The sequence below is a fragment of the Nycticebus coucang genome, chromosome 7 (assembly GCF_027406575.1).
Source record: "Nycticebus coucang isolate mNycCou1 chromosome 7, mNycCou1.pri, whole genome shotgun sequence".
NCBI classification, from domain to species: domain Eukaryota; kingdom Metazoa; phylum Chordata; class Mammalia; order Primates; family Lorisidae; genus Nycticebus; species Nycticebus coucang.
Genome location: NC_069786.1, coordinates 70,373,215 through 70,389,940, shown reverse-complemented (window position 1 = coordinate 70,389,940; position 16,726 = coordinate 70,373,215). Strand labels below are relative to the sequence as shown.

The window sequence follows — 16,726 nt, the reverse complement described above, 5'->3', positions numbered from 1 at the left end:
AGAGTGCTGGTTGCTTAAGTTTCAAATAACAGGTAGTTTTCTGTATTTTCTCCTATTCTGTGAACTATCTTTTCATTTCCTTTATAGTGTCTTTAGGTACACAAAATTAATTGTTAACTCATATTTAGATCTTTGGGCCATTTTAATTTTCATATGTGGATATCTGGTTGTCTAAGCACAATCTGTTGGCTATTCTTTACTCATTGAATTGTTTTGGTAGCCTTGTCAAAAATCAAATAACCATGAGGCCCAGGCACAATGGCTGACACCTGTAATCCTAGCACTCTGGGAGGCCCAGGTGGGTGGATTGCCTGAGCTCACAGGTTTGAGACCAGCCTGAGCCAGGATGAGATCCCATCTTTAAAAAATAGCTGGGTGTTGTGGCAGCACTTATAGTCCCAGCTGCTTGGGAGGCTGAGACAAGAGAATCGCTTGAGCCCAAGAGTTAGATGTTGCTTGAGCTTTGACAACACAGCATTGTACGGAGGGTGACAAAGTCATACTCTTGTCTTAAAAAAACAAACAACAGGGGCAGCGCCTGTGGCTCAGTGAGTAGGGCGCCGGCCCCATATGCTGAGGGTGGCGGGTTCAAACCCAGCCCCGGCCAAACTGCAACCAAAAAATAGCCGGGCGTTGTGGTGGGCGCCTGTAGTCCCAGCTGCTCAGGAGGCTGAGGCAGGAGAATCATGTAAGCCCAAGAGTTGGAGGTTGCTGTGAGCCGTCTAACGCCACGGCACTCTACCTGAGGGCGGTATAGTGAGACTCTGTCTCTACAAAAAAAAAAAAACAAACAACAACAACAACAAAAACGATTAACCAATCCTGCAATCCCATTACTAGGCATTTACTCAGAAGAAAAAAATTATTTTATCATAGGGACATCTGTACTACTAGATTGTTTATCACAGCTCAATTTATAATCACAAGATGTGGAAACAGCCCAAGTGCCCATGAATGGATTAATAAACTGCGGTATACATACACCATGGAATACTATTCATATAATTAATACCAGTTATTAAAAAAGATGGAGACTTTACATCTTTTGTATTAACCAGGATGGAGTTGAACCACATTCTTCTTAGTAAAATATCATAAGAATGGAAAAGCAAGTATCCAATGTACTCAATACTAATATGAAGCCAGTAAATGAACTCATACATGCCCACACAGGAGAAAATTGAAGCTGAGGGGACGGGGGGAAGGGGGTGATATCAGCGTGCTCCCACCTAATGGGCACAATATAAGGGTATATGGCACACCTCCTGGATGTGGGACACAACTACAACAGGGACTTCTACCTAACAAACGCAAATATTGTAACCTAATTGTTTTTGGCAATTATTCCTAGTAGAGGGACTGGTTGCAATGAGAGTGGCAAAATTAGCCATTAATCAAGGCATGGAGGTTGATTTAGTAACAGAGTTAGCCATAGAGCTTGTTATGCTCAGGCCATCCAATGAAAGGCAGACTTAAAGTTCTTCTTGCTTTTAAAGAGAAAAAGTCCCCTCTCTAAAAAGGAGAATAGAAAGAACGGAAATTCTTTTTTTTTTTTTTTTTGAGACAGAGCCTCAAGCTGTCACCCTGGGTAGAGTGCTATGGCATCACAGCTCACAGCAACCTCCAACTCCTCGGCTTAAGCGATTCTCTTGCCTCAGCCTTCCAAGTAGCTGGGACCACAGGTGCCCACCACAACACCCAGCTATTTTTTGGTTGTAGTTGTCGTCATTGTTGTTTGGCAGGTTCAGGCTGGATTTGAACCTGCCAGCTCTGGTGTATGGCTGGTGCCTTAGCCACTTGAGCTACAGGCACAGAGCCAGAAATTCTAAAAATGTAGTACAATAAAGGTACGTCTGGAAGTATCTTTTGGATCTATTCTATGCCTCAACACATGGAATTTCAGTAACCAAAGGAGAGCACTCTAGCATATTAAGTGTATTAAGCATGTAGAATGGACTCTGTACTTCATTTAAGTGTGTAGATGTCATATTTGTTCAGATTTATAAAGCTAAAGCCTTTTTGCTCACTTGCTTTTTCTCTTTCTCTCTTTCTTTCTTTTCTTTCTTTCTTTCTGACAGTCTCACTCTGTCCCCTTGGGTAGAGTGCGGTGGAATCATCATAGCTCATAGCAGCCTTAAACTCCTGGCTCAAGTGATCCTCTTGCCTCAGCCTCCCGATATGCTAGAGCTATAGGTGTGTGCCACCACACCTGGGTAATTTTTCTGGTTTTGGTAGAGATAGGTCTCACCCTCGCTCAGGCTGGTCACAAACTCCAGATCTCAAGCGATCCTCTAGCCTTAGCCTCCCAGAGTGCTAGGATTACAGGCGTGAGCTACAATGCTGGGCCACTGCTCTTAATTTTTTAATGTGCATAATTTATATATTATACACTGTAAGAATGATTGAATGTATACTGCATTAAGAAAATAATTTTTTTTTTGTGGTTATTTTTTTTTTTTTTTGGCCGGGGCTGGGTTTGAACCCGCCACCTCCGGCATATGGGACCAGCGCCCTACTCCTTGAGCCACAGGCGCTGCCCATAATTTTTTTTTTTTTAACGACATAGTTTCACTATGTCGCCCTTGATAGAGTACCACGGTGTCACAGCTCACAGCAACCTCAAACTCTTGGGCTTAAGAGATTCTCTTGCCTCAGCCTCCCAAGTAGCTGGGACTATAGGCACCCGTCACAATGCCCAGCTATTTTTCTTTCTTTCTTGTTTTTTGCAGTTGTCGTTGTTTAGCAGACCCGGGCTGGGTTCAAACCAGCCTGCCTCGGTGTATGTGGATGGCGCCCTAACTGCTGAGCTACAGGTGCCAAGCCTAAAATTATTTCTATATACCAAAAAACAACAACAACAAAATGTAACCTACTTGGGCCCACTTAGTATGAATATACATCTTTACTTAGTACTTAACTTAGTATGAATATACATCTTACCCCTTGAGTGGGGTAAGAAGTCTGAGATTCAGGAAGCCTCTGTAAGTTTGAGGTGTTTGATACGTTCACAATGAATCTCAGTGTGGTTAGTAGCTTGATGGTTGAGAATTGAATTGTAGTAGTTTAAACCACAGGTATAACTTGGAAATGAAAATAACCCACAGTGCACTAGAAATTTTTATTTATATAGCTTTATAGCAACTAGGTATCCTTTGTCAGGTTTGTTCTTGTGATTTTTACTTCACCATTCTAGCTAAAAAATAAGCATACCTCCAGTGGTCAAGATAATTATAGCTGAGTTCTAAAGGTTGACCCTGGCAGAAGACAGGAAGAGAGGGTCCATAAAGAATCATATTTGCTTCTCAATGTTCTTTGACCTAATCTTTTTTAGATTATTTCAACTTAATTCATTCCTAGTCATTGATCCACCTAGCATTTATTGAGCTTCTGCTTGCACCAAGCACTGGTATAGGTGGGGCTGGAGACACTGCATGAACAAAACATCTAGAAAGTCCTTTGCCCTAGTAACTCGTCAGGTGGGTCCACTGATGCTACTCGGAAGACAATAAACATTAAGTACTTAATACTGTAAGTGCTGTGAATAAAAATGATATAATAGAAAATGACAAGAAGTGGGAAGAGAGAGACTGGTTTTTTTTAAAGGTGTTGAAAAGTAGCATTTAAGCAGAAATCTCAATGAAGTGCCTGAAGATTTCAGCATTCCTACTTGTTTGATTTTTGGCATATGCCACAAAGGGATAGAATTTTCCATTTGAAAAGGGTAATTCAATCAGATAACTTTGTTTTTGTTTGTTTGTTTGAGAAGACTCTCAAGCTGTCGCCCTGGGTAGAGTGCTGGGACATCATATCTCACCACAACCTCCGACTCTTGGGCTCAAGCGAGTCTCTTGCCTCAGTTTTTTTGTTTTTCTATTTTTAGACAAGGTCTCGATTTTTGCTGAGGCTGATTTTGAACTTATGAGCTCGAGCTATCCACCCACCTCCACCTCCCAGAGTGCTAGGATTGCAGGCGTGAGCAAAGTACGCAGCCAGGAAACTTTGGAGTCATTAAAAATAACATAACTCTGTCTTCAGATGATATCTTATGTAGACACCCAGCATGTAAAAATGAAATAGCTCTTGTGGACATCCGAGAGTGGAGGGTCCAAATTACTGTTTCTCCCTTACTCTTCCTACCCTTTCTCCTCCAAGCAGCTCAGGAAATCCTTTAGGGCAGGGGTGTCTAACCTTTTTTTCTCTGCTGCACATTGGATAAGAATGGTCTTGGGCCACACGTTAAATACACAAACACTGGAGTGGCACCTGTGGCTCAGTGAGTAGGGTGCCAGCCCCATATACCGAGGGTAGCGGGTTCAAACCCAGCCCCAGCCAAACTGCAGCAAAAAAATTGCCAGGCGTTCTGGCAGGTGCCTGTAGTCCCAGCTACTCGGGAGGCTGAGGCAAGAGAATCGCTTAAGCACAGGAGTTGGAGGTTGCTGTGAACTGTGATGCCACTGCACTCTACCGAGGGCGATAAAGAGAGACTGTCTCTAAAAAATAAATACACAAATACTAACAAAAGCTGATTAGCAAAGAAGAAAGAAGAAAGGGAAAAGGTTCATGCATACTTTTCATATCAAATACCATGGATAAGCAAAAAAAGTCCTCACAAAATCAGCATATAGAGCTTTCGGCTGCAAGTTGGACACCTCTGCTTATCTAGACCAGTTGCAGATGAGTAAATTAAAGGTAAAGGTAAGAGATATATGTATTAAATAACTGGGTGGAATCACTCAGCTATGTAGTATTAGCTAAAGCTGGCTCCACCTAACTATCCATTCAGACATGTTTAAGCATCTACTATGTGCCAGGCACTATGCTAGGAGGGTTCTGTGAATAAAGCAGGCAACAAAGACATAGTCCCTGATCTCCAGAAGTTTTTTCTATAGCGGGAAGAGATAAATAAGGAAATAGGCCATGTATTGTGTAGAGTGGAATGTGTTGATAGCTTCTGTTCATGTGGGGGCTCAGGGAAAGCTCTAAAATAGCTCTTTGCATCTTAAAGAACAAATTGGAGGTAGACCAGTTAAGGAGAGCTTCAGTCATATATTTAAATTAGGGTAACCCCAAAGTGTCATCATTAGTGGCATCAGGATGCTACAAATAACAAGGACAATCCCAAAATAGTAAAATACAAGGTAGTTAGTCTCTTGTGTTGGTAAATTCAATGTTCCTGTGATATTGAGACCCAGTGTTTTTCCCCATCTTTCCCCACTTCCATTCTTAAAGTCGCAAACATGCCTGCCAGAGGTCCAGGGGCATGATCTGAAGTCATGTCCAGAAGACTCTTTTCTCTTTTTAAGAGCCAAAGGAACCTTTTGGAACCTTTTCCTCAACCTCTAACAGGTTTCTCCCTCATGCCCCATTGGCTCCTTTGCCCAGAATGGTTCACCTGCCTGCTCTCAAACCACTTGCCAGCTGGAGAATGAAAATCTATGATTGACTCAAACTAATTAGAATTTACTCTGATGTTTCCTTACCACTTAGTCATTTTGAAGAACTTTTTTTTAAGGAGGCTTTTTTGCTAAAGGTAGAAACTATTTCTATAAAGCTGTTACATGTTCATCACATATAAATTAATTGTATGTATTTTTTTAAGCGTATGAAATCCTGGAGTCATGGTGAGCCCAAAGGGTTAGAATAAGTGTATTCTCATTTTTCTGATTTGCTTTTAAAGTTGCCTGCTTGTCATAACACTTATCATATTTGTGATAGCCTTCCAGTTATCACTATCACTGTGATAGTGTCTGAAAGCTTTTTAATCCTCAAAACCGCCTGAAATCCAATTTTTATTTGCTGAAAAAGAAATGCCTGTTTCTCTAGAATTTATTTCCCTTCACACACACAGACAGACACACACAGAGAGAGCTTTATTATAGTGACTGTAGAATGAACAAGGCTTTTTTTTTTTTTTTTGAGACAGAGTCTCAAGCTGCCGCCCTGATTAGAGTGCTGGGTGTCATAGCTCACAGTAACTTCTAACTTGGGCTCAAGCGATCCTCTTGCCTCAGTTTTTCTATTTTTAGTAGAGTCAGGGTCTCGCTTTTGCTCAGGATGGTCTCAAACTCCTGAGCTCAAGCAATCTACCCGCCTTGGCCTCCCAGAGTGCTAGGATTACAGACGTGAGCCACCATGCCTGGCCAAACAAGGCTTTTTAGACAATGGTTCTGTGTGGTCCTTACAAGAAAAATTTTGTATTAATATTTTCTTTCACTTAATATAAATTTAGATTTCATAATGTTCTCTCTGCTGGGATCACTTCTTATATTCTGAACCCAGACTCCAAAGCTAACTTACTACAGGTGTTTTTCCAGGTATTGAAGCTTATTAGAGTAAAAGGCGTAATTGCCTGGTGCTCTCTCAGCTGCTTAGGAGCCTGAAGCTCAAAGACCACCTGAGCCTAAGAGTTGAGGCTGCAGGCTGCAGTGAGCAGTGAGCTATGATGGAGTCACTGCACTCCAGCCTGGTGACTGAGATCCTGTCTCAAAAAAGGGTAGGGCGGGGCGGGGGGCGGGGGGGAGGAGGAAGGAAGGGAAGAAAAAAGAAAAGAAAGAAAGACAACTTATAGTGTTACAAGTTAACTTTCTTTGTTAACAAAGAAAGTTAACTTGTAACACTTTGTCTAAATTAACTAGTTTAGACAGAATTACTAAGAGCAGTGGTAAATTAAGAAACCAGTAAAATTAGGAATTCTGTCTAAACTAGTTAATTATTTTTACTGAAACTTCAACATTACAGAGGATTCAGAGCAAATATTTTTCTTATGCTTCCTGAAGTACTAGTCACTTATTCCTTTTCTCAGTTGAATTAAACTGAGAGGTATAAGCAGGAATTTTTCTATCACTCTCCCTTATATCAGTGGGTTAGATAATCAACATCAGCTTAATAATCAGCTGGTCTGCATAGTCATCTCAGACAGTCCCATGCTTTCAGTTCATGTGTTTTTATTTTCAAATTCAGTGCTTCTGAATGTTCGATATCTATGTGAGTTGCCTGAGGATCTTGTTAAAGTGCAGATTCTGGTCTGCAGTGGGGCCCAAGATTCTGTATTTCTACCACACACCCAAATATGTGGTGATACTTTAAATAGCAAAGGTACAATTATTATTCTATATAGTTCCATGGAGTAAGGCAAGAATACTTATATACATCAAAGATAGAGCTCTCTTTTAGAAGAAGGATTAGAATTCCTTCCAGACAGTCAATTACACCAGCTTTTTTTAGTATTTCTTTTTACTTCCTGTTTCTGTAACCCCAGAGTTTTTTTTTTTTTTTTTTTTTGAGACAAAGTCTCATTTTGTCACCCTCAGTAGAGAGCCATGGCGTCACAGCTCACAGCAACCTCCAGCTCTTGGGCTTAGGTGATTCTCTTACCTTAGCCGCCTGAGTAGCTGGGACTACAGGCGCCCACCAGAACGCCCAGTTATTTTTTTGTTGCAGTTTGGCTGAGGCCAGTTTTGAACCCGCCACCCTCAGTATATGGGGCCACCACCCTACCCTTTGAGCCACAGCTGCCGCCCCCTGACTTTCTTAATAACCTTTATTCAAAGAATGTTTACAAGGAGAAATAAAATTAAAATTAAGATATTTTATTTTATTTTACTGTTATTTGCATTTATTTTATGTTGCATCTATTCCAGTGCTGTAAGTTTTTGTTTCTTCAGTTTCTTCTGGATTATCTTTTTCTTCTGTGCTACCTCTTCTTCTGGTTCGGGAACAATCTGTTCCTTTTCATCAAGGATCATCTCAATGTTGCAGGGGGGTTCGGGTATGGGTTAATGTCACCAAGAGCTCTGTAAGTTCAGCGGCGCATCTTGGGTGCTTTGTTCACTTGGATATGCTCAAGTTCACTTGGATATCTACATCTAAACCCTTAAGTTTAGCATTGTTCTCTGCATTTTTAAGCATGTGGCTCAGTGAGTAGGGCGCCAGCCCCATATGCCGAGGGTGGCGGGTTCAAACCCAGCCCCGGCCAAACTGCAACAAAAAAATAGCCAGGCGTTGTGGTGGGCGCCTGTAGTCCCAGCTGCTCGGGAGTCTGAGGCAAGAGAATCGCGTAAGCCCAGGAGTTAGAGGTTGCTGTGAGCCGTGTGATACCAGGGCACTCTAGAGACTCTGTCTCTACAAAAAAAAAAAAAATTCAGCACTCTTTTTGGGCCACTGACCCTGTGTCCAGCCCCACTGTTTGCCCTCGGCACACCTACCAACTCCACCATTGTAAGATCAGAATGGTACACATTGTTTCTTTAAGGTGACATCCTTCAGATACTTAGTGGCTTTTCATATTTGCATACCCTTGATGGCCTGGGCAGTTTCCCATGTGTTCTTAAAGTGAACATGAAGATTTGAGCCTCTTGACTTGCATGACTTTGTGGGGTTTTCTGGGTCAAGTGAATAGTGAACCATTTTCACAGATCACCTCAGGCCACTTCAATAAAGATATTTTAATAATTTTTTAAAGAATTTTGGATTTTCAGGAGGCGCCTGTGGCTCAGTGGGTAGGGCACTGGCCCCATATACCAAGGGTGGCGGGTTCAAACCCGGCCCTGGCCAAACTGCTACAAAAAAATACCCAGGCGTTGTGGCAGGTGCCTACAAGTAGTCCCAGCAACTCGGGAGGCTGAGGCAAGAGAATCGCCTAAGCCCAGGATTTGGAGGCTGCTGTGAGCTGTGATGCTACGGCATTCTACCCAGGGTGATAAAGTAAGACTGTCTCAAAAAAAAAAAAAAAGAATTTTGGATTTTCTATAACTAATTTTTTGACTTTCAAAGAATATTACTTATAAATTTTAGTTTGTAACTTGTGGTGTTTTTAGTGTATTCAATATAAATCTGCTGTAACAGGTTTATAGGTTAACATTATAAATTGAGCCAATATTTTTACTTGAAAAGAATATTATTTATGACATATTTCAGTTTATATATTGTTTATGGTATTAATTTTAGTGCAGTCTTTCATTATAAACTTTCTGTAACAATTTACAAGTTAACACTGTAAGTTGACATTAATTTGCAGTGGTAATATGTGGAAAATTGAAAAGAAGACTAATATCTTGAAATCATTCTTCAGGACTCTGAGAAGTTGTAATAGGAATGAGTAAATCTTCCAGGAGAGTAGAAATGACCTCCATGTTTATTAGTGCCCCTCTGTTTTAAGGGCACATCCATATCACAGGCAGCATTAGGGGAGCGAGCTTAGTAAAGGCAAGGTCCTTAATGACCTTGAATGAATGATATGAAGTCACTGCATTAACCAGCCCTGGAGCCTCTTTTGTGTAAGTTACATCATTTTGTGAATATTGACATGGCTCTTGCCACCAGTTATATATATATAGTCAAAAGCAAGATGTCATTGCTTAGGAAGGCTGTGTTAACCAGTGTGATGAAAATGTGTCAAACAGTCTATAAAACCAGTGTATGGTGCCCCATGATCGCATTAATGTACACAGCTGTGATTTAATTAAAAAAAAAAAAAGTTATTGCTGATTTTTTTAAAAAGTGAAGACAAAGATTCACATAGAAAACTATGTAAGGTGTGTGTGTAGGGTCTCATAATACCACACGTAACGTTTTTTAAAGATTTTAGATTTACTTTGATGTTACTAATCAGAATAAGTAGATTTGAGAAAGTCCTAATGTTTAACAAAGATACTACAAATGGTAACATAACTTGCCTTTAGTGCTAGATTGACCCATCTTTAAAGATTTTCAGAAAATAGAATTAGAATTTGAGTGGATAGGGGTAGTTGAAAGACTAGAAGGGCATGAGGCATGGAAAAGAAGGCAAAGTTCTTATTAAAGTATGTTAGAGAAACTATTTCAGGGAGTATGTTAAGTTGCAAGAATTTATATTTTATGCAACATATCAAATAAGACTGTTGAGATTGTTCCATTCTCTCTACAAAGGTAAGGATTGTTTATTAAAACCTGGTTCAGTTTAGATATATGTATAAAAATAATATGTCTATATACCATATGCTTGAGTCAAAGTGTAAATAAAATCTATTTCCTACTGTAGGGGGTGGTCAAAAAAAGTGCAAGTTTTTGTGTTGAGCACTACAAAGTGGGCAAGGTTTCAGGGCTCCATACTATAGTATGGAGAACTTGCAGTTAAGATGGTCGACTGAGCTCATTTAGAAGGTCCCTTCTTGTTCCCAGTGCATAGAAACATCAGATAAAATAACCAGAAGAGGGTGGTATTATTGGTGGAGTGGGGTGGTAGTTTTGAACACACACCAGGACTTTAAAACAAGGAAAGGGACTCTCTGGGTGCCAAAACCAAGAAGAAGAAGCTGTGACAGTAGACAGGGAATTGACGGCACCTGGCCTTCAAGGGAAAACTGGGCTGATGAGGTAGTTCCTCCTCCTATCTGCAATTTTGCTTTCTGCAGTTTCAATTACTGGAGGTCAATCATAGTCTAAAAATATTAAATGAAAAATTCCAGAAATAAACAATTCCTAAGTTTTAAATTGCTCACCATTCTAAATAGCATGATGAAATCTCATGCTGCCCTGCTCCATCCCACCCAGGATGTGAGTCATACCTTTGTTCAGGGCATCCACACGCCGGGCCGTAGACATTGCTGGTTAGTCACTTAGTAGCCATCTTGGTTATCAGGCTGTCAGGGTATCTCAGTGTTTGTGTTCAAGTGTCTTTTATTTTACTTAATAATGGCCCCAAAGCACAAGAGTAGTGATGCTGGCAATTTGGATATGCCAAAGGTAAGCCATAAAGTGCTAACTTTAAGTGAAAAAGTGGAAAATTCTCGACTTTAACGAGTATAAGACATAATATATATAGAATTTGGTACTATACAAGGTTCCAGGCATCCACTGGGGTGTCTTGAAACATACTCCGCCTTGGATAAAAAGAGACTACTGTGTGGTTTTGATGCTTTAGTCTCTATCAGAGCACGAGTCAAGGTCTGGGTTCAAGGCTATTGACACTGGAATTAGCCTCACTTACAAAGCCTACAACAAACTATCAATTCCACGATCTGATTCTAAAAAATATTCCCTATCCCTTTCATGCAAGGGAGAAAACTATTATTCTCAGGAAATTAGAGATCGGGACTGCACTATTACAGTCATTACCCATAACCTAGTACAGAAACAATAAGCCTGTGGTTCTCAACCTTCCTAATGCCGTGACCCTTTAATACAGTTCCTGTGGGTCGCAACCCACAGGTTGGTATAAACTGACCCAGAATCTGGGATTCCATAGATCTCTCCCCAGAAGGAGCAACCATGAAACTCATAAATGCATTTCAACCCAAGGGACCACCAGACTCCCTTGGAATATGCAGCACCCAAAATGACCCCCTCTTCACATACACAGCCCATATGCAGGAACCAACAGTCCTGAGATGTCATTACTGGATGACCAGGTGTGAGGGGAGGAGGTATACCCAAGAAACTAGAACTCAAAAGTAGTCTGAAGAGAACTTGTAAGTTAATGTTAAAAGGGACAAAGAATGTATTAGAGTAAAATATTACTCAAAAAGAACAGGTAGATTTGCAAAAGAAATAGAATTTTTAGTAATAAAATTAGTTCCTGGGGAAAAAATATGTAAACTAATCCTAGGAAAATCAAATTTTGAAATATCTGGAATTTTAAGACTGGCTAAGAGGGTCAGATTATAAAACTAAGAGTAAATTTGGGACACAATCTTTTGGAAATTGAATGCTAAAGATCTTATTCTGCTTAAGCATCTACAAATCACAATGTGCCAGTGTATCTCAAAGCATCACCCTTTTAATCTAAAACTAGTTGTCCCAGCTTTGTCCCCTTGCTATAGAATCACTACCATGGAGAAGAATACAACTAATGACAGTTTCTATTTGTCACTCATAAGACTCTGAGGAAATCAAATGTGGTTTGGCACCTCATGGAGAAGGATGGATCCCCTTGGAATGATCTGTTGATTACGAAAGTCAGTTTAGAGGAGTAGACTCTTCTTCGGGATCCTTCTGTCTTTACTGTTCCTTCTTCCCCTCCCCCCCCATAATTTGATATTCTGTGGTAAATGTCATCATCACATTGGTCACTAACATTTAGATGGCTTTCTTTCAACATTTGCTATCATTTGTACATGGAGATTATTATTCAGTCACTTTAACAGAATGTGCTTGGCATTTTTTTTAGTAGTGGTACTGAGCTCAACTTCAATTTTCTATGTACCTCAGGTGCCAGTAGCATACATTTTTGAAATGACTAGCTACAGTTTGGGGTATGGTTTGTAGCAAGAGATTAGACATTTTTCTGCAAAAGGTAACTGGTCCCTGTGGGGTTCAAACTTGTGATCTTGGCCTCTCATTAACACACATTTGTAGCCATCAGACCTAGTGGTTATATTATATATATTTCAGTCTATAATCTTAAAATTGAGTTGTATATTTTAATTACCCAAGGCTTATTTCAAATATATAATTGAAAATCACTTTGGGACATTTCTTACTTTTGTTTGATAGTAAAAGTCACAAAAGTAAAACAGACAGCCAAAGAACCTAACTCACTTTTCATCTTCCCTGTGTTTTCTATGACAGTGAAAGTCACAAAAGTGAAGCTTGCAGGCAAAGAGCCTAACTCACTTTACGGAGAGTGCGACAGTACCTTTTTCTTTTAGTGAGGCTATAGCAGGTCTGATGTCAGTCACTTTAGAGACCTTTAGACCTCAGTGCTCATTTACTGCTAAAATCTACCAGCTCTGCTTCTGCATTATGAAGATCATCTGTCAACACTTTGAGATATTCTCCTTTGTTATTAAGCTTGTGATGCTCTACGCTGTCAGGTTTTTTGCCAATTACAGTTAAGGTACAATAGTGTATTCACCAGATCAAAGTCTCACATTGGCGGTAGAGGAATGATTTGTAAGTCTTTATTCATCTGAATTGTACAATAGAACACCTGAGGAATGCAAATAATCCCTCTAAGGACTCTGCTGGAAAGGCTGTTAGAATGACAGGGTAGACTATTGTTATTCTGAATTGATGTTTTAGCCAAAGTAATTATTTCTTATCTTGTTGTTTCATAACAGTTCTAATTTTATTAGTTATATTGACCCTATTTATGAAACAAAATCTATATGATATGTGTATATTGTCCTTTTATCTGTTTTATGTGTATATTGTCCTTTTATTTGTTTTATTTCACTTTCATTGAATTTATATGTGGTGTGTGATCTTCTTTTAATTACATATTTGGTTCTAACTTGTATAATGAAAATGTTACTAAACCACTGATGATAACACTTTAATATAGAGTTTAGTTTGTGTATAGAACAGTGTATAAGTCTGTGAAGTAACCTAGAATCCCATTATATTATTATAGACAGAAGTACCAATTTAAGTCCCCCTTTTTTTGCCTATTTTTCATAATTTTGGATAAGGAAATATCTGGTTTGAATTGTATTTTTAAAGGCCACATACTTTATTCCAAAAAAAATATTAGAGGTTGGTCCATTTTTTAGGATCTGAACAAAGGAAAAAATATAAAGATCAAAACCCACTAATAACATTGAATAAGTAGTTACTTTTATATAACAAGCATGTATATACTGTTTTGTGAATTTTTCATTCCTTTCTCTCATCCTAAATCCTGCACAATAGTACATATTCTTAATTTTCTAATAACTGTGATCCCCTGCCATTTTCTTTGATAGTTGAGTTTTGAAGGATTTATGATTTAGTCGTTGTTTTTCTCTTCCTAAAGTGGCATTAACATTGACTATTTAAAGGATTCTGCCACAATATTTTGCCCTAATAGCTATTAAAACCTCTATCTAAATATAGGAGGCTAGTGGAATTATGTAAGACTATGGCATACGTTAAATTTTTTTCATATAAATTTCAATGAACTCTATAGTCAATCCTATACTAAACTCAGTTCCAGAACTATAGGTGTATGTGCTGTGATTATCTGAGAGTGAAAATTAATAATAGTAACTACTGTTAATTACCTGTTTGCCATTTATAGGCATTATTTTTCTAGGTTCTTTATGATATGTTATGCACTATATTATATCCATTTTTACAGATGAGGAAACTGAGGTTTAGAAAGATTCAGTAACCTGCCCAGAAATAAAAAGCTAGGCAAATGGTAGGATCTGAACCTAGTTAATATATTAACTATACTTATTTCATCTATATTCTATTTGTTACTTTACCAAAATACTCCATGCTTTGAAAAGAAAAGACTCAATAATGTCTTTTCAGGTAACAACTAGTATCAGTTTCCCACCTGATTTGGCTTCCCAAGTCTTTTATGATTAAAAGAATTTATTTCCTCTGCAGTTCTTTTATACATGTTCCTACAAAAGTCAGTTTCAGAACAACAGTGTGTACATGATCAACTATATTTGTAAATCTGTATTTCTTCATGTTTAACTAACAAAAATCCCCCCTCGAGACCAGTGATTACTGTAAGTTCTGTTAGATTAAGAAGGAACTAAACCAGGCGTGTTGATATCTAGATAGAAGGAATTATTTGTCAGGGATTGTTTGAAATTAGCTGGCATTTTTAGGTGTGATTCTTCTTGTACAAACAAAACTTTTATTTTCCCCCTTTTAAAATTTGCTTTGTAAAGTAAGGAAAATAAGAAACTATAAAAAATTGAAGCTTTATTCAAGAGTATAGGTGTTAATGCTGAACAATTTTCGTATAACTAAAAAAAGTTTTAAAATATTTGTGTAATAGTTCCCATAGATAATGTGCTAAAGTAAAAGTAGGTTACAGTAAAATATTATGGCGTATACCTGAAGCAGTCGCTGCCTGTTAATGCCTTGACCTTGGAAAGCTATACACAAAAAGATGGCATCATAAAACCGTGCAATTCTTATGAATATGTATGTGCTACTTGATAATAATGAATGTGGTACAGTCATGCATGCACTACAAGATAATGTTGTGCCCTTTTTTGTCTACAGGTTGATAAAAATTAAAGAGTGGGTGGACAAGTATGACCCAGGTGCCTTGGTCATTCCTTTTAGTGGGGCCTTGGAACTCAAGTTGCAAGAATTGAGTGCTGAGGAGAGACAGAAGTATCTGGAAGCGAACATGACACAAAGGTTAATTAGCATTCATTTTCCCTACACTTTATTATCAACTATTTCCTTGCAGTAATTTAATTGCTTGCGCTGATAGAATAATAAATGACAGAGTAATTACCATTATAAAGAGGGAATCTTCTCCTTTCTTTACCATGAGACAGAGTGAAAAGATTTATTTTAAATTAAGTTTTTAACTGTCATCTGTCATCTCCGTACAGTGTTTTAATTATAACATAGGTATTAGTTATGTATATTTTTGAGGAGGAATGATCGCCAAAACTCTTTCGTCATGTTCAGTGGGGGAGGGAAAGGGGTAAATCAGTTGCCGTAATTTTTTCTGAGTAAGAGTAACATATTGTTCGAATATTGGATTTCAATCAAAAATTTTGCTTGCATAGCCCAGGTCCTGGAAATAATTAATATTGGATGAAAATAATTGTAAAATGAGTAGGCCTGATTTTTCTTTTTTTTAATAGTAAACAATTCAAAAATGCTATCTTCAGGTTAATACAATTAAATCCAATTTTTTTTTTTTTTTGGCCGGGGCTGGGCCTGAACCCACCACCTCCGGTATATGGGACCAGCGCCCTACTCCTTGAGCCACAGGCGCCACCCTAAATCCAATTTTAGAAGGGCTGATTTTACAAATAGTTGCTTGCTTTCTGACCTCTTCAACTGTATTATGAATGATGAATAATCATTTACTAATATCTGTTATCATTTTCCATTTGAAATGAATAATTTTAGCTCTATACCGATTTCTGGCACAACCAACTTATGTGTTGAAGGAATTTGTTTCATTTTATTTCAGTGCTTTGCCAAAGATCATTAAGGCTGGGTTTGCAGCACTCCAACTAGAATACTTTTTCACTGCAGGCCCAGATGAAGTGCGTGCATGGACCATCAGGGTAAGATTCATACTTATTCATCAGCTATATCCAGTTCCACACTATTGAATTCAGATTGATATCACTGACTTTGAAGTTTGTCATGGTGGCGGTTAGCTAGTCATTACAGATGAGGTTTTTGTCCAGGATAACTTTAATTATTTGTGAGCTGCTGAACAGTGAAAGTGGAGCGGCATTGATTGAGGCAGGTAACAATTGATTCTGCCTATTACATAGTCTGAATTTCTTCATCCTGTAGAATCTGTCTACCCTCCTCCTGTGGTCAGAGATAAGACGCACCAGTATTGTGCTTGCTTAATCTGTGTGACTGGGTTTGTCTGCAGTGAAATTGATGTTGCTTTTCATTTTGTATTCGCTAAGTTTGTTTGGGTTGCGGGTGGTTCTTTCCTCCTTTGCTTTGCTCGGATTACATTTTCAGCAATAAAAGCAATATGACATCATTATGCTCTTCATAGATACAGAGTTGGGCTCAAAAAGCTAAACTCAATGTACAATAATTCATGCTTTTTTATTTGAATTCATGGAAGTAATGTTTATTTTTAGTGTTACGTGTTCAGTCTTCTTTAAAAATATGATATGTATTTTAAATATTGATGTATACTCAGTACAGCCAGAGAGAATGACTAATTTATTCCCAGAGGACAATAGAAACTGAACTGTAATGGTTTGCTTTAAAATGTAAATATGTTGGAATATAGTATTACTATTGAAAAATATTTTGAAATCTATGTAATCCTAGTAGTATATTACAGAATATAAAAATAATGCCA

At 38.5% G+C, this 16,726-nt stretch overlaps 1 protein-coding gene across 1 annotated transcript in view; it reads left to right on the top strand.

The window, feature by feature from the left end:
• Positions 1-16,726, top strand: part of OLA1 (Obg like ATPase 1) — a 183,253-nt gene that overhangs the window by 160,822 nt on the left and 5,705 nt on the right. Inside the window, exons 8-9 of the mRNA XM_053597129.1 lie at positions 14,926-15,066; positions 15,860-15,956. Of these exons, the coding sequence (XP_053453104.1) occupies positions 14,926-15,066; positions 15,860-15,956 (238 nt within the window). The remainder of the gene's footprint in view (positions 1-14,925; positions 15,067-15,859; positions 15,957-16,726) is intronic.